This window comes from Papio anubis, unplaced genomic scaffold, assembly GCF_008728515.1.
Source record: "Papio anubis isolate 15944 unplaced genomic scaffold, Panubis1.0 scaffold223, whole genome shotgun sequence".
In the NCBI taxonomy this organism is placed as follows: domain Eukaryota; kingdom Metazoa; phylum Chordata; class Mammalia; order Primates; family Cercopithecidae; genus Papio; species Papio anubis.
In genome coordinates this window covers 38,474-64,340 of record NW_022162273.1, presented here as the reverse complement: position 1 = coordinate 64,340, position 25,867 = coordinate 38,474, and the positions used below count along the sequence as shown (strand labels likewise).

Below are 25,867 nucleotides of genomic sequence, written 5' to 3'. Positions count from 1 at the left end.
GTTCAGCGCCTCTGCGCAGGCGCAGTGGTCCCCACGGGCTTGCGCGCGCACTCGCTGCGGGACAAGCTTCTGGAAGCTCATTGCGGTGGCGTTGGTGCTGTTTGCGGATGCTGGTGCAGGTACTGGTCGTCCCCGGTCCCGAGTTTCGGGGCCGTGGCCGGGTCGCCGGCTCCGAGGGCGCACCTGGGGCGGGGTGGGGGCCGGGAGCAGCCTACCAACGGGCTGTGCGGTGCGCTGCTGCTGCTTCTGTGGGAGGTGCGCACTCCGCTGCGGGATGGGGCTGTTGGCTTCCCTCCATCCCCCCCTGCGCAACTTGGGCACTGTTGACATTTTGGGCGGGATAATGCCTAATGCCTTGTTTTGTTTGTGTGGTGTGGCTGTGAGGGGGAGGCTCTCCCGTTATTGCAGGATGTGTAACAGCGTCACTGGTTCTGCCCGTTAGATAACAAGTACCACCTTTCCTCCCAGTCGAGCTAACCAAAAATGTGTCCAGACATTGCCACAGGACCCCTGGGGGGTGAAATCTCTCCTTTTTAACTCCCTCCGGTTGAGATCCTCTGGCTGCGTCACATTTTCACCGGGCCTCCAGTGTAAACTCTGTAGACGGAGCCGAGTGTCTTAGTCACCGCGGAGCCCCAGGTGCCCCGCACGGCGCCAGGTACATGGTGGGCGCCTAATATTTGGCAGAGGAATAAATGACGTCATGCGTGCTGTGTGCCGGGCGCTGTACTCGGAAGTGGGTTGTTATTGGTATGGTAGTTGCAATGCGAAGCTGTCACATCCTTCACTTGTCGCATTGTAGTCCCGCTCCGGCTGCATTGTCATTTCCTGGACCCTCTGTGAGCGTGAGGACCCTTTCAGGCGTGTCCACGCCTGGCCCCGCAGCTCATGACCCCTGGTCCTGTTCCAGCTCATTGTAGTTGCTCAGTCACTTGTAGAATGAATGAATGCAGGCAACACAGGGTAGTCTGTGTGCAAAGGAGTGCTTTGGGATCAAGCAGAGCATCACACAAGAAGTGACAGTTGAAAGGAGTCAGGCTTTAAAAAACGAATAAAAGTTTGTTAGGAGAAAGAAAGCAACATTCCGAGGAGAGGGAATAGCCTTGGTGCGAACGCTAGGAGGGTATGTAGAGAGGAAGTGTCTGGGAATGGGGAGATACTAATTTATGGCTGTAGTGTCAATCGGGTAGCTTAGAGCTCAAGTGGTGAGGTCATCAGGCAGTGTCTCTAGATCACAATGCCATGGTCCCTGCATGTGAACTTTATCGAGAGACCGTTTGGGGGCTGGTGAGGGACTCTAAGCTGGGGAGTGATAAGATCATATTTTGCCTGTTAGAAGGAATTTTTTGGCTACAGTGTGAGACTGGATTGAAGATCCCTGTACTTAGGCAGTTTCAGTAGGATAGAATGGAGAGGTTCTTAGGAAATAAAATCACCAGACCTTGGTTATTGATGATGGGAGAAGTAAGGAGGAAGAGAAATTTGAAAGTCAAATATTAAATTGGGCTTCTGAGTTGAGCAACTGGTGAGAAATGTGTACCCTTTCATTAAGAAAGGGTAGGAGTTGTTAAATAGCTTTTCGACTGGGTCCCCTTTTGAACCTTTTCTGATAACATTTTGTTTAGGAGGAGTATTGAATCTAAAGCAACTGTTTCCTTAACCCTTAAGTCGCTCCTCGGCTTTTGACTATAAAGAAAATTATGACTGGGTGCGGTGGCTCAAGCCTGTAATCCTGACACTTTGGGAGGCCGAGGTGGGTGGGTCGCCTGAAGTCAGGAGTTCGAGACTAGCCTGGCCAACATGGCAAAACCCCATCTCTACTAAAAATACAAAAATTAGCTGGGAGTGGTGGCACGTGCCTGTAGTCCCAGCTTCCTGGGAGGCTGAGGCAGGAGAATTGCTTGAACCCGGCCGGGGCAGAGGTTGCAGTGAGCCGAGATCGTACCACTTCACTCCAGCCTGGGCACCAAGAGCGAAACTCCGTCTCAAAAAAAAAGAAAGAAAGAAAATTATCTTTTTAATATAGTAGTTGAGCAGGGCTTTTCTAGGCCTTTGCAGGTGTGTGTGTGGATATATTTCTCTGAACCAAACCAAGAACAATGTTTTTAGGACTAACAACAGTTTGTTTTACTTATTTAATGCCTTAATATTTCTTCTTGACAGTTTCTGCAGGACTGTAAACTGGATTCCTGGAACCTTTGATATTCCTGGCTGTGTATAGTACCTGTTGGTGGACTGCACTGATACTCAACTAGAGTGTGAAGGGACTGGATTCCTGCCCCGAGACACAATGCAAGCTGTAGTGCCCTTGAACAAGATGACAGCCATCTCACCAGACCCTCAAACTCTGGCCTCGACTGAACAAAATGAGGTCCCAAGAGTGGTTACTTCTGGGGAGCAAGAAGCTATTTTAAGAGGAAATGCGGCTGACGCAGAGTCTTTCAGACAGAGATTTAGGTGGTTTTGTTACTCAGAAGTAGCTGGACCCAGGAAAGCTCTGAGTCAACTCTGGGAGCTCTGCATTCAGTGGCTGAGACCAGACATTCACACGAAAGAACAGATTTTAGAGCTTTTGGTATTTGAGCAGTTCCTGACCATTTTGCCTGGGGAGATCAGGATTTGGGTAAAGTCACAACATCCTGAGAGTAGTGAGGAGGTGGTGACCCTAATAGAAGATTTGACCCAGATGCTTGAAGAAAAAGGAGGTGAGATTTATAGATGGAGGGAGGAAGCGGGAGACATTGCCTCAAAGTCCGAAAGTAAATTCCTCAAAAGAAAGCAATTTACTGCTAAAGAGGAGTCTGAGGTTTGAAGTTGGGACTGGGTTTGAATCAGCCCTGCCATTTACTGTGTGATTTTGGGCAAGCTGTGTAAACTCTCAGAATGTAAATATTTTTATCCGTTAAAAAGGGATATCATCTTTCCTGTAGTTTTCTTGTAAAGGTAAGACAAGATAAGATATAATATATGGTGGATGCTCAAGACATAGTAATTTCTTTCCCATCCCCTTCAAGAACACAAGTTATCTGTGAAAGTGTTTGGAGTCACAGGCAAATCAACCAGCTCAGGCCCTAATGTCTAGTTCCACTGTGTGGACTAGCACGTTGCTGGAGCAGGGCTGTCAGTGTCTTTGCTGATGGAAATGTTTCTGCACTGTTTTGCAATTCAAGTTAAGTACATGAAAAGCAGCTAGTGCAAATAAGGAACTGAATTTTTTAAATCAAATTTAAAGTTTAAATAGCCAAATGCGACTAGTAACTATTTTACCGTGCAGTTCCACAGCCTTAGGGCAGGAAAACCTGAATTTTATGTATGTAATTACATATTATAAATATAAATGTATAAACTATAAACTGAATTACATTGATATCATTATAAAATATTGATGTAAAGTCTTCTAGGGTGAATAGTCCTTTCAGGGAATGTGGCTCGCCTTTTTTCTCAAATTTGTAGCTATTCATATTCTCAAATATGATACAAATATTTGTATTTTGCAGTGTAATATGCTACAAATATTTGGAATATTTGCATTCCAAATATATTTGGAATATTTGTAGTGTATTTACCATAGGGCTCCTGATATATATGTATGACAGTTTGTATTCTGGAAGAGTTCTGAGATAGGGAAATAAATAGTATTTACCTCCATACGCTTAATTTGCCGTCACATAGCTAATTAGTGTATCTAAAATTTGGATTTCCTGACTCCTCTGTGATTTGTCACTGCAGTGTCATGCTTCTACAAAATTAGGGCCTCTTTGTGGAGGCACCTGCAATAAAGAATTCGTTTCGGGCTGGGTACGGTGGCTCACGCTTGTAATCCCAGCACTTTGGGAGGCCTAGGTAGGTGGATCACCCGAGGTCAGGAGTTTGAGAGCAGCCGTACCAACATGGAGAAACCCCGTCCCTACAAAAATACAAACTCAGCCCAGCATGGTGGTGCACACCTGTAATCCAAGCTACTGTGGAGACTGAGGCAGGAGAATCGCTTGAACCCGGGAGGTAGACATTGCAGTGAGCCAAGATCGCGCCATTGTACCCCAGCCTGGGCAACAACAGCACAACTCCGTCTCAAAAAAAAAAAAAAAAAAATTGATTTCTAGGATTCTGTAGGGTATAACAGTTTTCTTAAATTCACCCCACTTTTCTCTTTGATTAAGTCATTCTAATTCTTAATTTTTATTGATTGTCTAATCACTAAAGTTGCCTAAAATTATTTTCATAAGAAGGTAGAGTATGATTTGAAAAAATACTTTTTCTTATTTGAAAAAGAGCTGTTGACATCCGAGGGTTTTTATGTATTTATTTTTTACTACTCCTTGCGGAGCAGGGCCCACTCATTGGTAGTATGCCCAGAATGGGCCAATCTGAAGGTACTGGATACATTTAGTTCCTATGAGTTTATTAGACGCCTCTTTTCTGTCATAAGGAATCTGGTGGAGTCAACTCTTGAGACTAACCTGGTACTTTCATTCAGTTAGCAGGTTGGAGTGACTCTTGAGCAAGGCCTTGTACTAGCACTATGAAGAATACACAGTTTTACCTTACTACGTCTTTTAAATTAGGATACTTCAAAATTCATTGTTGTTCAAATTAAACATTTTTAAACTGAGGCTATATAGAAAGAAGAAAACCAGTTTTCGTGAGCTTAGGATTTGAAAGGATTTTTATATGAGCTAAGAGGAAACGCCTAGGTTTTCATAGGAAACTTTTATCTATGGCTGTTCTCTGTTTTAAAGAGTGGACAACTTTTTGTTTCTTCTGACTTTTTTATCCAGAGAGGCTCAGAGCTCTTAGAACCCTGGTAATTTCCTGGGTGATTAGAGCAGTAAGAGTGTCTTTTGTTAAAATATTTGGCCTTTTGTCCATGGTTCCTGAAACAGCTCCTGAGCTATAAAGGAGAAAGACAGTCTTTTTGTTATTTGTAACAAGCCCCTTTTAACCACCCTTGAGTTTATGTTAATGAGATGATTTTTGGAAAGTCCTTAGATAACCCTGGAATTGGGGGAGGGTGCTGGTTGCCAGGGGAACCAACCCCTGTGCTTACAGGGTTGGAACTCAGCCCCACCCCCCCAACCTGTCAGAGGGGAGAGGGACTGAAGGTTGAGTTAATCACAGGGCCAGTGATTTAATCAGTCATGCCTGTCTATGAAGCTTCCATAAAAACCAAAAAGACACAGCTCATGAGAGTTTTCCAGATAGCTAACCATGTGGCAGTTCCTGGAGAGCGGTGTAGAGAGCATGGAAGTGCCAAGCATCTTGCCCTGTGCAGTGTCATCCGTCTGGCTGTTCATCTGTATCCTTTGTAATACCCTTTACAATAAACAAGTAAACGTAAGTAAAGTGTTATGTGAGCCACTCTAGCAAGTTATTGGAACCCAGGGAGGGGCTCATGGGATCCCCAATTTGTATCTTGTTGGTCAAAGCCCTGGAGGCTCAGACATGAGACTGGCATCTGAAGTGGAGGTCGGTCTTGTGAGACTGAGGCCTTAACCTTTGGGAGCTAATGCTGTCTCCAGGTAGATAGTATTAGAAATGAATTAGAGGATACCCAGCTGGTGCCTGCTGGGGAATCCAGCACAGAATTGCTTGCCGGGTGTGGGGGAAACACCCCCACATATCTGAAGTCTCAGAGTTATTTTGTGTTGTGAGTATAGTAGGAGAAACTGACTTAGTTTTTTTCCTGTGTATCACTTAGAAATATATAGATATATATATAAAGATTTTTAGTCTGAGGAATTTATTTGAAAGAGTGGACTGGTTTTCTCCCCTTTCCTAGATCCAGTCTCTCAAGATTCTACTGTTTCCCAAGAGGAGAACTCAAAAGAGGATAAAACGGTCGCTGTTTGTCCCAATACTGAGTCCCGTGTAAGTTTCCTTTCAATGGTTTTTATTCCTAAGTGAATACTTAACTGAGCTCCTACTGAGTGATATTAAGATACAAAATCAAAGGCTAGGCATGGTGCTTACACCTGTAATCCCAGTCAGTACTTTGGGAGGCTGAGGCAGGAAGATTGCTTGAGTCCAAGAGTTCACGGTTGCAGTGAGCTGTGATGACGCCACTGCTGCCTTCCATCCTGGGCAACAGAGCAAGACCCTCTCTCTAACAAAATAAAATGAAATAAATATAGTCTCCCTTTCAAGGAACTGACACCTCATTTTCCGCATGCAGTTTTGTTTCAGTTCACAGAATGCCATGAGTCTGATTCTAATGAGACAAAAAAATTTACTAAAATTCAGCAGTTACCGCTGTTAAAATTAGTCAGGTGGAAGTAGAAGTTCATTTCCTTCTTTTTTTTTTTTTTAATTGAGACAGAGTTTCACTCTGTTGCCCAGGCTGGAGTGCAGTAGCGGGATCTTGGCTCACTGCAACCTCTGCCGCCCAGGTTCAAGTGATTCTCCTGCCTCAGCCTCCCAGGTAGCTGGGACTACAGGCACGTGCCACCATTCCTAGCTAATTTTTGTATTTTTAGTAGAGACAGGGTTTCACTATGTTAGCCAGCCTGGTCTCGAACTCCTGACCTCATGATCCACCCACTTCAGCCTCCCAAAGTGCTGGGATTACAGGTGTGAGCCACCGCACATGGCCTGCCTGCCTTCTTTTTTTTTTTTTTTAGGAGATGGGGTCTTGCTTTATCATCCAGGCTGGAGTGGAGTGCAGTGATGCAAGCATAACTCACTGCAACCTTGAAGTCCTGGGCTCAAGCTATCCTCCCTCCTCAGCCTCTTGAGTAGCTGGGACAACAGGTGCACATCACTCTGCCCAGCTCATTTTAAAATATTTTTTGTAGAGTTGGGGTCTTGCTGTGTTGCCCAGGCTGGTCTTGAACTCCTGACTTCAAGCAGTCCTCTCCCTTGGCCTCCCACAGCGTTGTGATTACAGACATGAGCCACTGTGCCCAGGCAGAGGTACATGTCCTTAAATCTTAACATGATAAAGAACATATTTGACCGGGTACAGTGGCTCATGCCTGTAATCACATCGCTTTGGGAGGCCAAGGTGGGAGGATTGCGTGAGCTTGGGAGTTCGAGACCAGCCTGGGCAACACAGCGAGACCCTCGTCTATATAAAAAATTTTAGAAATTAGCTGGGCACAATAACATACCTGTGGTCTCAGCTACCCGGGATCTGAGGTGGCAGGGAAAGACAGTCTTTCACTTGAACCTGGGAGGTTGAGGCTGCAGTGAGCTATGATTGCGCCACCATACTCCAGCCTGGGTAGCAAAGTGAGACCCTGTCTCACAAAAAGAAAACAACATGAGGAATTTATTCTGGATGATACAGGTGGGCCCTAAATGCCATCCCAAGTGTCCTTGCTAGAGAGGCAGGAGGAGATTGAAAACACAAAGAGAAGGTGATGTGAAGAGTTAGGCAGAGTTTGGGGTGATAGGGCTGCAAGACAGGGAACGGTGGCAGCCACCAGAAGCAGGAAGAGGCAAGGAACAGATTCTCCCCCAGAGCCTCTGAAGGGAGCACAGCCCTGCCAACACCTCGATCTCAGACTTCTGGCCTCCAGAACTGTGAGAGAACAAATTCTTATTTTGAGTCACCAAGGTTATGGTAATTTGTTACAGCTCCCAGAGGAAGGTAATACACGTACCAATAGCCATTCTGCTCTACTGCCTCTCAAAAAGCATGCGGAGAATGCTATAGAAAGTGTATTTGAAAAATTAGCCGGATGTGGTGGTGCATGCCTGCAATCCCAGCTGCTTGAGAGGCTGAGGCATGAGAATCACTTGAACCCGGGAGGCGGAGGTTGCAATGAGCCGAGATCATGCCATTGCACTCCAGCCTGGGCGACAGAGCAAGACTTCGTCTCAAAAAAAAAGAAGGAAAGAGTATTTTAGTGAGTCAGTATTCTTGTTTGTAATTGTGGAGTAATTGCAAGTGTGAGTATGTTGTTGAACATAGATTCTCTGAATATGATAGAAGATAATTGCTGCTTATAATTGGAAGTTAAAATTTGGAATGCAGTTGCAGATATTATGCAATTATTACCTGTAGTAAACTTACATTAATTCTGCAAATTTAGGGTTCAGGAATGTAAATCATGCCCTTCATTTAATATTTTAGTCCTAGAAATCGATGTGTTAGGGTGAACTTGATCAATGTTATACATTCCAGAGAACTCTTGTACAGTATTGAACACTAGAGACTGAATGGAAGAGGCAGGGATTGTGTAGTACCTTTGTTCTGAATCACTTATAAAAGTCAGAGAATGAAGAGCTGCTTTGTAGCTTACTTTGGAATTCTTAAAAACTTGCATGCTATCAAAACCATTCTTTATATCCTATCCAGGCTGGGCACAGTGGCTCAGGCCTACAATCCCAGTGCTCTGGGAGGTAGAGGACAGAGGATTACTTGAGACCAGCCTGGGCAGCATAGTGAGACAATGCCTCTACAAAAAACTTAAAAATAAGCCAGGCATGGTGGCACAAGCCTGCAGTCCCCACTACTATTGGGAGGATCACTTGAGCCCAGGAGGTTGAGCCTGCAGTGAACCATGAAGCACCACTGCACTCTAACATGGGTGACAGAGAAATAATAGCCTGTCTCAAAAACAAAACAAAACAAAACTTAGGTTCTATTTGGGAATAGTCCAATACAAAAGAGCTGTTTGGTGTTCTAGGAATCTATAACATTGAAGGATGTAGCTGTGAACTTTTCAAGAGGAGAGTGGAAGAAGCTGGAGCCTTTTCAAAAGGAGCTATATAAGGAAGTGCTACTGGAAAACTTCAGGAACCTAGAATTTCTGGGTAAAGACACCTTTTCTTCATTACCTAGTGCTTAGCCTTGGGTCTCTTTTTGTCCCCTTTTATTGAAAGGTAAGTGCTATGTGAAGTACTTTGTTTTGGCTGGGGACCCAGGGACTGATAGGACTAATCCAAAAAACCAGTTCTGAAAATGTGCTTTTCTGCAGTGTATCTTCTAGAAAAGGTCTTTGCTTCATTGAATTGGAAATGTGAAGCATCATTTTGATTTCATCAGTGGAATACCTTTTCCCATTTTTGTCGCAAGTTCCAGTATTTATGTCTGTGTATTTTGGTAGCATTTTTTATCTTCCTTGGAGAACCAGAGTCTATATATGAGTGCTGGGAAATTTTTATTCTATGCAAAACAGCAATTTTCTGTTCTTTTCTCTATGAGCAGACTTTCCAGTTTCAAAATTAGAGTTGATTTCCCAGCTGAAGTGGGTTGAATTGCCATGGCTGCTGGAAGAAGTCTCAAAAGGCTCCCGACCAGGTGAGTTGGTGAAAAATACACAACGAAATGAAAACAGTTGTTTAGCAAGTCTGTTGAGAAGACTCTTTGAAATGTTGGACTGCCTAGATACTAAAATACGAAGATGATTAGAATAGAGCCCTTGCCTTCCTGAAATGTTCATTTTAATGGAGGAGACTTGGTTTGGGTCCTCTGAATAGATGCCAGGACATGATTAGCCACTGGAGAAAAGATTCAGTGAAGGAAAATGAGGAGGGAACTAGAAGAAGCCGGGAGAGCTATCAGAGCATAATGCTGGTCTAACCTGTGAATGAGAACAGGAAGTAGGGCAGATTGGGTAGGAAAAGTCTTAGACTAAAGTGTCGTTCTATCTTTTTTTATTTTTATTTTTATTTTTTGAGTCAGAGTCTCGCACTGTCTCCCGAGCTAGAGTGCTATAGCACTATCTCAACTCACTGCAACCTCCGCCTCCCGGGTTCAAGTGATTCCCCTGCCTCAGCCTCCCGAGTAGCTGGGATTACAGGCGCCCACCAACAAGCCCGGCTAATTTTTTGTATTTTTATTAGAGATGGGATTTCACCATGTTGGCCAGGCTGGTCTCGAACTCCTGACCTCTTGATCCGCCTGCCTCGGCCTCCCAAAGTGCTGAGATTACAGGCATGAGCCACCGTGCCCAGCTGAAGTGCAGTTCTAAAAAAGTTTAGGCAAGGCCAAACAGGAGTCCTTACCATAGTTACCTATCAGAGGAGTCCTGTGTCTCAAAGAAATGGGCCTCCATCATTGACCGGGAGCCGCTTGTGGGAACTGGTGTGGATGCAGTGTTGAATTCATAGAGCAGCAGTAGAGGTTGTCAGGTAATATCTCCACAGGAGGAGTTGTGAGCGGTGCATATTTATGGACACTAGAGGACATATCGAAACAAGAGTGTTAACACTGTGATGCATAGTATATCAAGCACGTGTATAAGGAGCTGTGGGAATATGTAGGAGCAAGGTTTTAATTCGCATTTGAGTTGAATCTTGAAGAATAAGAAGGAACTCACCCGGTGGACAGCATGTATAATAATTCAATTTTTGCTAAAGGGAATAACACATGCCTGAATACATAGAATATATGGATTTTTAATATCTGGAAAACATTCATGTTAGCACTGGTTATCTTTGAAGAATTAGGTTTTGTTTTGTTTTGTTTTCTTGAGATGGAGTCTTGCTCTGTTGTCACGCTGGAGTGCAGTGGCACAGTCTCGGCTCCCTGCAACCTCCACCTCCCACGTTCAAGTGATTCTTTTGCCTCAGCCTGCCAAGTAGCTGGGACTATAGGCGCGTGCCACCACGCCCAGCTAATTTTTTTGTATTTTTAGTAAAGGCGGGGTTTTACCATGTTGGCCAGGATGGTCTTGATCTCCTGACCTCGTAATCCAACTACCTCGGCCTCCCAGAGTGCTGGGATTACAGATGTGAGCCACCGTGCCTGGCCAGGATTAGGTTTCTTTATACTTATCTGTATCTTACAATTTATATACATTATTATTTTTATTTTTATTTTTTTTTGAGACAGAGTTACCCAGGCTGGAGTGCAGTGGTGCAATCTTGACTCACTGCAACCTCTGCCTCCTGAGTTCAAGCAATTCTCCTGCTTTAGCTTCCCAAGTAGCTAGGACTATAGGCACGTGCCACCACACCCAGCTAATTTTTTTTTGTATTTTTTTTAGTAGAGATGGCATTTCTGCATGGAAAGGAGGTGGATCACTCCTGATCTCAAGTAATCCAACTGCCTTGGCCTCCCTAAGTACTGGGATTACAGGCGGGAGCCACCACGCCTGGCCACGATTTATATATATTAAATTTACGTTAAAAAAAAATAAAAATAGGCCGAGCGCAGTGGCTCCTGCCTGTAATCCCAGCACTTTGGGAGGCCAAGGTGGGCGGATCACGAGGTCAGGAAATCAAGACCATCCTGGCTAACATGGTAAAACCCCGTCTCTACTAAAAATACAAAAAAAAAAAAAATTAGCTGGGCATGGGGGCAGGTGCCTGTAATCCCAGCTACTTGGGAGGCTGAGGCAGGAGAATCGCTTGAACCTGGGAAGCAGAGCTTGCATTGAGCCAAGATCGCACCACAGCACTCCAGCCTGGGCAACAGAGCGAGACCCCGTCTCAAAAAAAACAAAATGAAAATAAAAATAAGTTATTACATGTATCGATACCTTGGTTTATCTTAAAGAAAGAAGCAATAATCCATCTTGCTGTATTCCATCTTCTCAAACATTTATTGTAGTCAACTTATTGGCTGCTTCCAGTATACGATTGACCCTTGAACAACATGAGGATTAGGGGCACTGATCCCCTCCGCCCATACAGTTGAAAATCCATGTATAACCGTTAACTCTCCAAAAACTTAACTACTAATAGCCTACTGTTGACCTGAAGCCTTATGATAAACAGAATTACATATGTTTGTTATATACTATATTCTAGTAAGCCAGAGAAAAATGCTATTAAGGGAAAAAGAGAAAATACATTTACAGCACTGTACTGTGTGTACAGATCACTAAGTTTATGTTGTCTATCTGAAATGGCAGACAATTGTAGCTGCAGACCTCAGTCTATGGTGCATATCAAGCAGTTCAGCTTTTTCTTGAATTATCGTGACTATTCTGTGCTTGTTGGCAGCACTTCCAGTGCTACTAGCAGCACTTTGTATGGGTCCCATGATGTTATTCAAGTTTTACAGCATTGCACTAAAGACAATGAAAAATAGGAGAGAACTGCAAGAGATCCATTTTTACTGTGATAGGCAATTTCCTGGAGACGTAAACTGCTTACATGGAGATGATTAGCATGATACGGCTTTTTTTTTTTTTTTTTGTGGAGACAGAGTCTCACTCTGTCACCCAGGCTGGAGTGCAGTGGTGTGATGTCAGCTCACTGCAGCCTCCACCTCTTGGGTTCCAGCGATTCTCCTGCCTCAGCCTACCAAGTAGCTGTGATTACAGGTATGCACCACCACACCCAGCTAAGTTTTGTATTTTTGGTAGAGACGGAGTTTAACCACGTTGGTCTCAAGCTCCTGACCTCAAGTGATCTGCCTGCCTTGGCTTCCCAAAGTGTTGGAATTACAGGCGTGAGCCACTGCACCTGGCCTACCTGGCATTTTAAGTGGATACTTAGGGCAGACGTTTGAGCTCATTGCAATACCAACAAGAGATGCCTATGAAATTATTACAGTGTATGGTAGGTACTATAGTTCGTTTTATGCAGTTATTAGTTTGAGACAGGGTCTTGCTTCGTCATCCAGACTAGGGTGCAGTGGCATGATCACAGCTCACTATAGCCTCTACCTCCTGGGCTCAAGCAATCCTCTCACCTCAGCTTCTTGAGTAGCTGGTACTACAGGCACATGCCACCATATTCAGCTAATGTTAGTATTTTCTGTAGAGACAGAGTTTTGTCATGTTGCTCAGGCTGGTCTCTAACTCCTGAGCCGAAACAAACTGCCCACCTTGGCCTCCCAAAGTGGTGGGGATTATGGGGGTGAGCTACTGTGCCTGGCCCAGTTATTAGTTGATACTGTGTCTTTACATTTGCTTACATTTCTCTAGACTGTGAATGACACCAAGTATGGCCCGTAAGTGTGTGTTTACGTTTTGATAAATTTTAACTTTATAATTTGTGTACATTTTATAGCAATAAATGACAAAATAGATTAGTATCTATATGTCTTAAAAGTTCATGACTTTTTTTTTTTTTTTGACATGTCTAGGCTACACAGTTTGTCTGCAAGTTTTTTCCAATTGTCACAGATCTCCAAAAATTTTTCTAACGTGTTTATTGAAAAAAATCCACAGGCTGGGCATGGTGACTCCTACCTGTAATCTCAACACTTTGGGAGGCCAAAACGGGAAGACCACTTGAAGCCAGGAGTTTGAGACCAGCCTGGGCAGCATAGTGAGACCCTGTTTCTACAAAAAATTTAAAAACCAGCCAGGCGCAGTGGTGTGCGCTGAGGTAGGAGGATTGCTTGAGCCCAGGAGTTAGAGGTTGCAGTGAGCTACAGTCATGCCACTGTACTCCAGCCTGGATGACAGATCAAGACCCCATCTCTTAGAAAAACAAAAATCCACCTGTAAATGGATACTTGCAGTTCAAATTTATGTTGTTCAAGGGTCAACTGTGATTACATATATAAAGGACAATAGTTATTTTATCGCATTTAAGTAGCATTTTGGAGGGGAATTTAAAAAATGGATTCTAAAAGTGTTATGAGTAGTTCTGGCAGCACTGGTGTAAATATATGTTCCTTCCCCAATTATCTTACATCAAACAAAAAAGCCTCATGTTGATATACAGCTTGTTTTAAAAGTTATTTACGACACACTAGAGAAGAAGGTTTTTGACAGATACAGCAGTCAATGGCCATAATTTATTTAAAAAAAAAAAAACAAAAAAACCTCAGCCAGGTGTCGTGGCTCACCTATAATCCCAGCACTTTGGGAGGCCAAGGCAGGTGGATCACCTGAGGTCAGGAGTTCGAGACCAGCTTGGCCAACATGGTAAAACCCCGTCTCTACTAAAAAATGCAAAAATTAGCCAGGTGTGGTGGTGGGCAGCTGTAGTCTCAGCTACTCAGGAGGCTGAGACAGGAGAATTGCTTGAACCTGGGAGGTGGAGGTTGCAGTGAGCAGAGATTGCTGGGGTGACAGAGTGAGACTCCATTTCAGAAAAAAAACCTCATTCAAATCAATAAGGAACACTAAGTCTGTTAGGAAAATGGGCTAACTTGAATGGATCACCAACAAAATTTAAAATTTAAATAGCTTGTGAACATGAAAAAGTTGTTCAAACTCACTGGTTAGCAATACAGTGCACATTTAAAGCAATAATACTATTTATTATGAATTAAATTTGCAAAGATTTAAAGAATATTTGACCAGAGATAGTACTCAGGGGCTTCTGCTCCTTGTGTGTCATGTAAAGCAGTATAACCTGGCCGGGCGCGGTGGCTCAAGCCTGTAATCCCAGCACTTTGGGAGGCCGAGACGGGCGGATCACGAGGTCAGGAGATCGAGACCATCCTGGCTAACACGGTGAAACCCCGTCTCTACTAAAAATACAAAAAACTAGCCGGGCGCGGTGGTGGGCGCCTGTAGTCCCAACTACTCGGGAGGCTGAGACAGGAGAATGGCGTGAACCCGGGAGGCGGAGCTTGCAGTGAGCTGAGATCCGGCCACTGCACTCCAGCCTGGGCAGCAGAGCGAGACTCCGTCTCAAAAAAAAAAAAAAAAAAAGCAGTATAACCTAGTTTCTACCCTTTGGTTTAGTAATTCTGCCTTCATGACTCTGTTTTTCAGGAAGTATTATTTGATAAAGGTTCAATAAGAGAATGAGACTGGGTATGGTGGCTCACGCCTGTAATCCCAGCACTTTGGGAGGCCAAGGTGGGTGGATCACCTGAGGTCAGGAATTCAAGACCGGCCTGACCAACGTAGAGAAACCCCATCTCTACTAAAAATACAAAATTAGCTGGGCGTGGTGGTACATGCCTGTAATCCTAGCTACTCGGGAGGCTGAGGCAGGAGAATGGCTTGAACCCGGGAGGCAGAGATTGCAGTGAGCCAAGATTGCACATTGCATCCAGCCTGGGCAACAAGAGCAAAACTCCATCTCAAAAAAAAAAAAGAGAGAATGAACAATTATATCTATATGATGATTACCATGTCACTGATTAAAATTATCTTTGTGAAGAATTAACAAGTTGGGTGCAGTGGCTCATACCTGTAATCCCAGCACTTTGGGAGGCCATAGTGGGAGAATCACTTGAGGCCAGCTATTCAAGACCAGCCTGATCAGCACAGGGAGACCCCATCTTTACAGATAATTTTTAAAAATTAGCCAGATGTGGTGGCACCTGCTTGTGGTTCTACCTACTTGGAAGGCTGAGATGGGAGGATTGCTTGAGCTGGGGAGGTTGAGGCTGCAGTGAGCAGTGATCATGCCACTGCACTCCAGCCTAGGCAACAGAGTAAGACCCTGTCTCTAAAAATAAAAAAAAAAAATTTTTTTAAAGAAAAATTAGCAGTAAAATGGGAAATAATCATAAATGAAAAGAGTAACAATACAAAGTGAAAAGAATAACAATACAAATTATACAGTTTTTCTGTTTTAAACTATATAGAAACATCGAAGGAAATATACAGAATTGTGTATTAACCATTAGTTAACTTCTAGGTAATACGATTTTGAGTAACTTTGTATTTTATAATTATCTGTTGAAAAAATAGTTTCATAAAAGTGACAATGTGACCTCATGGCAAAAAGCCAGGATGTAGTTAATTAGTGAATTCAAAAATTCTGAGAATAGCATAATCAGTGAGAGTATGGTATTGGAGAGAGCTCTGGGGATTGTTGCAATTGAACCCTAGGCCCTGTCGAATTTATGTTTGTGACAGTGAGGGTGCTGTGGGAATGCATTCTAGGTAGTAGGAAGTATGCAGGTCAGACGAATAGTACTGGAACTGCAACAGTGTAGGAGAGACTTAAAATGGATGCCTGATTAGTGTATATGTAAGGCTGATAGGGCCAACTTGTAATCTTTGAAAGTCTATATTGGTGGTGCTGCATATCTATGATGTGTATACTCTTTTCAACAAAGTAGTGTTACTTGTCTGCTTTGCGGAGAGGTGATATGATACAGGGATCAAGAGCGTGGGCTTTGGTTTCAGATTAAGTTAAAAATCTAGCTATATCACGTATTATACATGTGACCTTGGGCAGACTACTTAATACTCTTATGTTCCCAGTTGTCAACATCCATAAAACCCGGGATGGTAATAAAAGCTACTCCGTAGGGTTGTTGTGAAGATTAAGTGCAGTTTATTGTACTTACTTTTATTACATCGTGCTTGGTGCGGGACCTGGCATTTGGTAAATATTCGACAAATGTTTGTGCTATCATTGTTGGAAAGAGAAAAATTACGATATAGGGAGAATAGGTTTGAACCTTTCTTTTTTTTTTTTTTTGAGATGGAGCCTTGCTCTGTTGCCTAGGCTGGAGTACAGTGCCACAATCTTGGCTTCCTGCAACCTCCACCTCCTGGGTTCAAGCGATTCTCTTACCTCAGCCTCCCGAGTAGCTGGGACCACAGGCTCATGCCATCACACCTGGCTAATTTTTTGTATTTTTAGTAGAGATGGGGTTTCACCATGTTAGTCACGATGGTCTTGATCTCCTGACCTCATTATCTGCCTGCCTCGGCCTCCCAAAGTGCTGAGATTACAGGTGTGAGCCACCACGCCCGTCCTGAACTTCTTATAAAAATTCAAATGAGGGCGAAAACTTGTATCTAACTGTAAAGCACAAACTTTTCATCTTTCTCAATATTTTTCTTAACCCATATGTTTACATTGTTTCCCTATATTGTCTTTTCCTTTTCTATTTTATAAAGCTCTTTTTGAGAACCATCGAAACTGTATTCCTTGTAGTTACTAATGTATTCTTATTTCAGACCCAAATACAACAGCTTCCTTTCTTGCAAAGGGGAAATACTCTATTTCTTATTTCTTTTAGATGAATCGGCTTTAGATAAAATAATAGAAAGATGCCTCAGGGATGATGATTATGGCTTGATGGAAGAATTCCAGCAATATTGTGGCAGCTCAGAGGAGGATCACGGTAATCAGGGAAATTCAAAAGGAACAGTCACACAAAACAAAACTCTTGGGAGTGGCAATAGGGGTAAGGAATTTGACCCAGGTAAAAGCCCCTTTGGACATAATTTCAAAGAAACTTCAGACTTAATTAAACATCTGAAAGTCTACTTGAGGAAGAAATCTCGGAGGTATAATGAAAGCAAGAAACCCTTCAGTTTTCATTCAGACCTCGTTCTGAACCGCAAGGAGAAAACCACTGGAGAAAAGTCACGGAAATCTAATGACGGTGGGAAAGTCTTAAGTCATTCTTCAGCTCTTACTGAACATCAGAAACGTCAGAAGATTCATTTGGGGGATAGGTCCCAAAAATGCAGTAAGTGTGGGATAATCTTTATTAGAAGATCAACTCTTTCTAGGAGAAAAATCCCTATGTGTGAGAAATGTCGGAAAGATTCATGTCAAGAAGCAGCCTTAAATAAAGATGAGGGAAATGAGACTGGAGAAAAAACTCATAAATGTAGTAAGTGTGGAAAAGCCTTTGGCTATAGCGCCTCACTCACCAAACATCGGAGAATTCACACTGGAGAAAAACCCTATATGTGTAATGAATGTGGAAAAGCTTTTAGTGATAGTTCGTCGCTCACGCCACATCATAGAACTCACAGTGGAGAGAAACCCTTCAAATGTGATGATTGTGGGAAAGGTTTCACCCTAAGTGCTCACCTCATTAAACATCAGAGAATTCATACTGGAGAAAAACCTTATAAATGTAAAGACTGTGGGAGACCCTTCAGTGACAGTTCATCTCTTATTCAACATCAGCGAATTCATACCGGAGAAAAACCCTATACATGTAACAATTGTGGAAAATCCTTCAGTCATAGCTCATCCCTTTCCAAACATCAGAGAATTCATACTGGAGAGAAACCCTATAAATGTGGCGAATGTGGAAAAGCCTTTAGACAGAATTCATGCCTTACCCGGCATCAGAGAATTCACACTGGAGAAAAACCGTATTTGTGTAATGATTGCGGAATGACTTTTAGCCATTTTACATCTGTGATTTATCATCAAAGACTTCATTCAGGAGAAAAACCCTACAAATGTAACCAATGTGAGAAAGCCTTCCCAACTCATTCACTGCTTAGTCGTCATCAGAGAATTCATACTGGTGTAAAACCTTATAAATGTAAAGAATGTGGGAAGTCCTTTAGTCAGAGTTCATCTCTTAATGAGCATCACCGAATTCATACAGGAGAGAAACCCTATGAATGTAACTATTGTGGTGCAACCTTTAGTCGAAGCTCAATCCTTGTAGAACACCTAAAAATTCACACCGGAAGGAGAGAATATGAATGTAACGAATGTGAGAAGACTTTTAAAAGTAATTCAGGCCTCATTAGACATCGGGGATTTCATGCTGCAGAGTAATCCTGGAACTACATTAAGATGGGGGGAATTTAATTCAAATTGTCAGTTACTGAAACCCTGGGATATAAACTTACAATATTGATCAGTAGCTGCAACTTTCATAAATTGGCAGTTAGGAAAAATATTCTTTTGCCCATCCCTCTTCTTTTCAAGGATGGCAACAGCTGGTAAACAGTAATTAGTTGGTAAAGTCACTGGAAAGGGAAGAATGCAAAATGATTCTGAGGCCAAACGAATTGGAAAAACTCTTTTCTTCAGGGGATTTCCCTCTAATTTCTTCCACTACCGTGTAGTGTGATGGAAAGACAACTTGACTGCAGTCAGATAACTTGGATTCTGTCCCAGTTTGCCAACCAACTTGCTGTATACACCTTGGACAAGTCATTTGACCTTTCAGAATTTTATTTTCTTCACCAGCAGAATGAAGGGATGGGACTAATGATTTTTGTCTTTTTTGGTTTTTTAGTTTTTGGTTTTTTGATATTCCTGATAATCTCTGAAGCTGTGGACATAAGTTTTTTTTTTTTTTTTTTTGTCTTTACTTTCAAGTTTCTCTAGTGAAAAATACCCCTATTCAGGATACTGGACTTTTTTTTTTTTTTTTTTTTCCGCTTTTCTTTTTTGGGATGGTGTCTCACTATGTTGCCCATGCTGGTCTTGAACTCCTGGGCTCAAGTGATCCTTCCATCTCAGTTTCCTGAGTAGCTGACATTACGGGTACACTCCACCAAGCCTGGTTCCCAGGATGCTGGACTTCTAGCTTAGTGAGAATGCAGTATAGTTGTTGAAAACTTTGTGCAGGAATCCCTGAAATGCTGTGACTAGGAATGGGCCAGTGAAACTCAAACAACTTTTCCTTGAGGGAGTATTTTAATTGGCCAAGGGAGCTCTTTTTCTTTTGGCGTTGGCCAAGGGGACTGAGAAGCCAGAGAGCTTGCACGGGAGCCATCTCAGCCGTGAGAATAACAGTCCTAGGAAAATAGATGGGGGCTGAGGTGAAGGAAGTGTGCTGAAAACAGAGCTGTTCTGGATGGATTTTGGTTTGCAAAAATTCTACTTTAAAACAATGTTGCCTGTAGCAAGTACATTTTTTTGCAACTGGAGTGTAAGCATTCTATATGGCAACAGTTAAAAGCTGTTCTAACAATTTGTCTACTTGGGGTGTGCCTGCGCGCGCGTGTGTGTGTGTGTGTGTGTACGTTGTTGCCGCTGTCTAAAATTAGGGCATTTCATACTAAAAACAATGCTTGTCTTAAAAAATTATAAGGGCTAACAACACTGGGCTTATATTTCTGTAAAGCACTCAGCTGGTCCTGGGTAGCAGCTGCCACCTTTTGATGGGGAATCTACTTTCTGACTTAGCTAGTTCTCTCATGTATGTAACCTGACTTTCCCACTGTAGGAATGTTCTGTTATAACCCCTACCATTTTGAGAATAAATACCCTAAAATCTAAAGAGACCCCATTGATAGCAAGTAAAGTTCAGGGAATGAATGTAGAATTGATACAGAAAAAATTTTCAGTTAAGTTTTCTTTCGTGACATTAGACCTCAGAGGAATGGAATATACGGGTATTGGTGGATTATTCCTTATAAATTTCATTGGTGGAGTCTGAATAATAATTTCCAACTGAAAAAGGAACTTAAGGCCCTGAATGAGTGAGGTTTTGGCTTCAGGTCATAGGGTTCTGGAGAAATCCCATGGACAATGGTCTAGAAATAAGTTCCTAAAGTTGAAATTGTAGGCAGCTCCTATAGAAAGAGAGCTAAACAAGAAAATTCTTGGTTTATGGAAGTAAAGCGATCCTTAATGCTGATCTTAGACTCAGGAACATTTACTGTGACTAATGTATGTAGGTGTGAAATGCTACCTCTGGGAGAAGGTTTTTGGTGCCTCCCCAACCCCAAGCCTGCAGTTTAAATATTGCCGTGTGATAAATTGGTCTGCATAGTTATTGCTCAGCGGACCAACCAATCACATGCTAGCCACGAAAGGAATGTTTATAATGAGAATCATTCATGATGGTTTTAAGTTTTTTTCTGAAAAGACAAAAAACTTGGTTTAAGTTTTGTTTTCTGAAAAATATAATTTATAGAAAGAGTTGAAGAAACATGCAAAAGACTTCAGAAAAGACTTGTTCCAGGATGATTACTCTTAGACTCCCTAACATTCATAACAATGTTTTATCCCAGTATCCATTGGGAATCTAGAGTGTAAACATTTTTTTCAATGAATTTACTGAGGTACAAATTACATATCATTAAAACCATATCAAGTGTACAATTCAGTGAATTTTAGTAAATTTGCTGAGTTGTGTAACCATTACCATAATCCATTTTTTGGAACATCATCCCAGTAAGATCCCTTATTCCAGTTTACAGTTAATCTCCCTTCCAACTTCTAATCCCAGGCACCCACTACTCAGTCTGCTTTGTGTCTCTAGAGTTGTCTTTTTCTGTACATTTTATGTTATATGTGATCTTTCCATATTTTTTCATTAATGTGTTTTAAGTTCATCCATATTGTAAGATACTAGTACTTTATTCCTTTTTATCATAAATAATAATAGATTATGTGGATCCTTTGTACATTCACTAGTTGAAGAACATTTGAGGTTTTTCCAGTTTTTGCCTGTTAGGAATAATGCTGCTTTGAACATTGGTATGCAAGTGTTTTGAACATTAGCGTGCAAGCCTTTGTGTGGACATGTTTTCATTTTTCTTAGGCAGATGCCTGAGGGGAGTTGCTATGTCATATGGTAAATTTTTGTTTAACTTTGTTAGGAAACTGCCAAATTGTTTTCCCAAGTGACCGCATTACTTTACATTCTGACTAGTAACGTGTGAGGGTTCCCATTTCTCTACAATCTTGCCAGTCATTGTCTGTTTTTTAAAAATTATACCCATTCTAGTGTTTGAAATATTCCTTTGTGGTTTTAACTCTGATTTTCCAGATGACGAATAATGTCAAAGCATCTTTTATGTGCTCTTCAGCCATTCATGTATCTTAGTGAAGTGTTTTATTGCCAGATTTTTTGTCCATTTAAAAATGGAGTTGCTGATATTGTGTTGTAATCCTTTTTATTCTGGATATAAGTCCTTTATCCAATATGAACTTTCTAAATACCATGTACTAGCTACAGAGGGCTGCCTCAAACTCTGTTGGATAATAATCAAAGTCTTGATTTCAGTAGCTAAGTCTGTATAATTGCCTGCGGGACATTCACTCTGGCCCATCACCCAAATATTTAAATTCACTTTTGGATTAAGTCACATTATCAAAAGGCTTTAAATATCTTTTGATTCCTTATAGGATTGCTTTTATTAAGAGCACTGTGACACATTTTACTTTAAAATGAAGTCCTTGCTTTAAATAATGTTTCCTCTTAATGAGCTTGTATACATTTTTTTTCATATCACAAGACAAGGCAAGGTTTTTGTCGATAAATTAACTTTATTTATTTTAGAATTACTTTTTAATGTAGTAAAATATACATAGCATAAAATTAACCATTTAAACACTTTTTGGTTATACAACTCAGTAGCATTTAGATACAGGTTCACATTTTTTGCAGTCATCACCACTGTCCATCTCCAGAACTTTTTCATCATCCCAAACTGAAACTCTGTACTCTTTAAACAATAATGCCCCATTTTCTCCTCCTCAGGCTCCTGGTAACCATTGTTCTACTTCCTATCTATACAAATTTGTTCTAATTACTTGGCATGAATGGAATCATACAATATTTGCCCTTTTGTGTGTGGCTTATTCCACTTAGCATTATGTTTTCAAGGTTCTGCTGTGTCATAACACGTATCAGAATTTAATTCCTTTTTAAGGCTGAATAATATTCCATTTAATTCCTTTTTAAGGGTGAATAATATTCCATTGTACTTGTATACCACATTTTGTTTATCCTTTTATCTGCCAGTGGACATTTAAGTTGTTTCCACCATTTTGGCTATCAAGAATAACATTGCTATAATCAGTGGTGCTTTCTGTTCTTTTAAGTATACACCTACAAATGGAGTTGCTTTATCTTATGATTCTATGTTTAACTTCCTGAGGAAATGAAACTATACTATTCTAAATTCCCACCAGCTATGTGCAAGGGTTTTTTCAATATTCCCACCCTTGCTAACACTTATTTTCTATTTCTTTTTTATAACAAACATCCTAATGTGTTTGAAGTGGTATCTTATTCTGGTTTTGTTTTGCATTTCCCTAGTGATTAGTGATGTTGACTGTCTTTTTATGTGCTTATTGACCATTTGTATCTCTTCGGAGAAATGTTGATTGAAGTCCTTTGCCTATTTTTTAATTGGTTTTGTTGCCATTGTTGTTTAGGTGTAGAAGTTCTTTGTATATCCAGAATATATAAAGAACTTTTCAGGTAAATGATTTGCAAATACTTTCTTCCATTCTGTGTGAGTTGCCTTTTCATTCTATTCTTAATGCCCTTTGAAAAAAGGTTTTAATTTTGGTGAAGTTCGATTTTTCTATTTTTTCTTTCGTTCCCTGTGCTTTCGTTGTCATGCCTCAGAAACCATTGCCAAATCCAATATCATGAAGCTTTTCTCCTGTTCTAGGAGTTTTGTAGTTTAAGGTCTTATGTTTAAGTCTTTTAACCATTTTGATTTTTATGTATGGTGAAGGTCCCATCTTCATTCTTTTGCATGCGAATATCCAGTTTTCCCAGCCCCATCTGTTGAAGAGACTATTCTTTCCGTATCATGCATTCTTTGCACTCTCGTCAAAGATCATTTGACCATATACATGCATGTTTATTTCTGACTGTCTACTCTGTTCCTTTGGTCTGTATGTTTGTCTTTATGCCAGTACCACGCTATTTTGATTACTCCAGTAATGTTTTGTAATCAGGATTACACTGTTTTCCTGTAGTATGTTTTTGAAATGAGGAAGTGTGAGGCCTCCAGCTTTGTTCTTTCCCAGATTGTTTTGGCTATTCAGGGGTCCTTAAGATTTCAAATGAATTTTAGGATGGTTGGTTGGTTTTTGTGGAAAATGGCATGGAGATTGGGCTTGCATTGAATTTGTAGATCTGTTGGGTAATGTGGACATATTAATATGAAACATTACAGTCTGTAAACCCAAGGTGTCTTTCCATGTATTTGTGCCATCCTTAATTTTTTCAGCAATGTGTTATAGTTGTCATTGTACAAGAGTTTTGCCTCCTTGGTCAAGTTTATTCTTGAGTATTTTATTGTTTTTGATGCTGTTGTAAATGGGTCTTTGTTAGTAAAGCATAACTGAGTTTTGAGTGTTGATTTTGTATCTTGCAACTTTGCTGAATTTGTTTATTAGTCATAACAGTTTCTTGTGAAATTTTTGGGATTTTTAAATATAAGATTATGGCATCTGCAAATAGATAATTTTTCCTTCTTCCCAATTTGAATGGCTTTAACTTGCCAATTGCTCTGGCTAGGACTTCCATTACTGTGTTGAATAGAAGCAGCACTAGCAGGCATCTGTGCCTTTTCCTGAGATGCTTTCAATTTTGTATCATTCTATATGACGTTAGCTGTGGTTTTTTCATATTTGACCTTTATTAAGGTAATTTCCTTTTATTGATAAATTCTTGTTTGAAGGACAGTTTTGCTGGATATAGAATTCTCAGTTGACAGTTTTGTTTTTTTCTTTCTGCGCTGAGTATAACGACACCACAGCCTTCTAGCTTCCAAGGTTTCTGATGAGCAATCAGCAGTCTCACTGAGGATACCTTTTATGTGATGATTTGCTTATCTCTTGCCACTTGTCTTTTCTCTTTGGATTTCAACAGCTTGATTATAACTTGTCTTGGTGTCTTTGGGGGGTGAGGGTAGGAGTCAGTTGCAGTGCTTGTTGCCATAGTTCAGAACCTGCACCACAAAGACCTTTCCAGTTATGTAGAGTGGTTTATTGCTTTATTAGTGCAATAGAGAGTCACTGGAGGTTCTCTGTGTGTGTGAGTATATGAATAAATATTTAATTTTGTTTTGCTCTTGTTTTCACCTCAGAATAGTTTTATCAGATGTGGAATTTCTTGATCATTAGGGAGAAATATCTTGCGATTCTGAAAAGCACACCGTCAAAATGCTTTTCATAAAATGTAGCACATATTAGGGTTTCTCCCTTGTGTGGAAATGTTAGTGCCTATAGAGGTCTGAACTGAGAAAACTTCTCTCAAGCCAGAGCACATGTGAGGTTCCTCTGCTGAATGAATCCTTTGGTGCTCAGTAAGTTGCGACTTGCAAGCAAAGTGTTTTTCACCCTGAGAAATTGGTGAGATACCTCGAGTCTTTTTTATGAAGTCTGATGTAGAGAGGTTCTTCCAGGTTGGAGTTCTTAGGTCTCTCTCCCTTTTAGATTATCAGAGCAGGTCTGATCATCTACAAGCTTTGCTAAACCTACCTGTAGCTCTTCTGGGGTGGTGGTGGTGGTGGTGGTGGCCGTGGCCGCAGTGTTCTGCATTGATTTTCTAAATGTTTGTGGTTCTTTTGTAAAGTGGACCCTTGCCTTCTAAGTTAATGGTGAATGATACATATTCCCTTCATTTTTCTGCTTTGAAGCTTCAGTCTTCTTCATTTTCTCTTCTGATCTGTCAACACAGTCAGAACTTTCACTTAGCTCTTTGAGCATCTTTAAGGCAGTTGGTTTAAAGTCTGTCTAGCAAGTCAGTGTTTGGTCTTCCTCGTGTCCATTTTTTGTTGGTTTATTTTGTGCCTTCGAATGGTCCATACTTTCTTGTTTCTTTGTATGCATTGTGATTGTTTTTGTTGACAGCTAGATATTTGAATCTTATAATGTGGCAGCTCTGGAAATCAGATTATTCCTTTCCCCCCAGGGTTTATTTTTTTTATTTGTGTGTGTGTGTGTGTGTGTGTGTTGTGTGTTTTTTGTTTTCATTTTTGTTTTATTATCATAGACTGTCTTTGCTAGGGATCAGCCTGTGTTGAATGCCTAAAGTTTTCTCAGTTCTTTTCAGAGCCTGTGTTTTCCCCTGGCAGGGGCAATGGCTTTCTAAATTCTCCTAGATACACAGTTGTTTGAATGTCCAGAAAAACAAGTGTCATCCCTTTTTTCTCCTGGAAGCCACTTTAGCCAGTTGGGGGTTGGGATAATGGTAGCTTGCTTCTGTGTCTGCTTTTCCTCTGTGATCAGAAGTAGATATCTGCAATCAGAACCCTGATATTTGGAGGAAGTGGCTTTTATTGTCCACCCTGGCGGCAGCAAGCTGAACCAGAAATGTGGGATTGTGTCTCCACAGCTGCCTTCCATGGAGTGGGTGGGGGATGGGTAGCTGCTACTTCACTGAAGGGTGAAATCCACCAATGTTAACTGCAATTTACCAGTCAGGATTTCCCCTAGAAGCTACAAGTGTTCAGATGGACTCAATGTGCTCCCAAAATAATCACTTTAGGAACTTTCTGCCGATGTAATTGTTATCTAGGTGGAGAGGTGGATTCCTGGGCCACTCTCTCCATGTCTTTGATTTTTCCTACTTTCTTGAAGATTTCTTCAACTTTATCTTCCAGCTCTACTATTAAATGTTGTGAATGTTTTA

At 41.4% G+C, this 25,867-nt stretch overlaps 1 protein-coding gene across 2 annotated transcripts; it reads left to right on the top strand.

Annotated features, from left to right (window-relative positions):
• LOC101005568 (zinc finger protein 483) lies at positions 1-25,867 on the top strand. 2 transcript variants are annotated; one of them, XM_003911371.5, is made up of 6 exons: positions 1-119; positions 2,164-2,705; positions 5,780-5,868; positions 8,631-8,757; positions 9,152-9,244; positions 16,790-25,867. In XM_003911371.5, exons 2-6 carry the CDS (start codon positions 2,291-2,293, stop codon positions 18,301-18,303), a joined length of 2,238 nt encoding a protein of 745 aa, XP_003911420.1. In that variant the 5' UTR covers positions 1-119; positions 2,164-2,290; the 3' UTR covers positions 18,304-25,867. The 2 variants fall into 2 exon arrangements, with proteins under 2 accessions (XP_003911420.1, XP_021782973.1); XM_021927281.2 differs by lacking the exon at positions 1-119 and adding an exon at positions 2,037-2,058.

What these genes read in the sequence shown, in the direction of transcription:
- LOC101005568 (XM_003911371.5), top strand. Translation starts at nt 2,291, where the DNA reads ATGCAAGCTGTAGTGCCCTTGAACAAGATGACAGCCATCTCACCAGAC. An exon ending in GATGCTTGAAGAAAAAGGAG is followed by an intron (nt 2,706 to 5,779) that starts GTGAGATTTATA and finishes CCCCTTTCCTAG; the next exon opens with ATCCAGTCTCTCAAGATTCT. An exon ending in GTCCCAATACTGAGTCCCGT is followed by an intron (nt 5,869 to 8,630) that starts GTAAGTTTCCTT and finishes TTGGTGTTCTAG; the next exon opens with GAATCTATAACATTGAAGGA.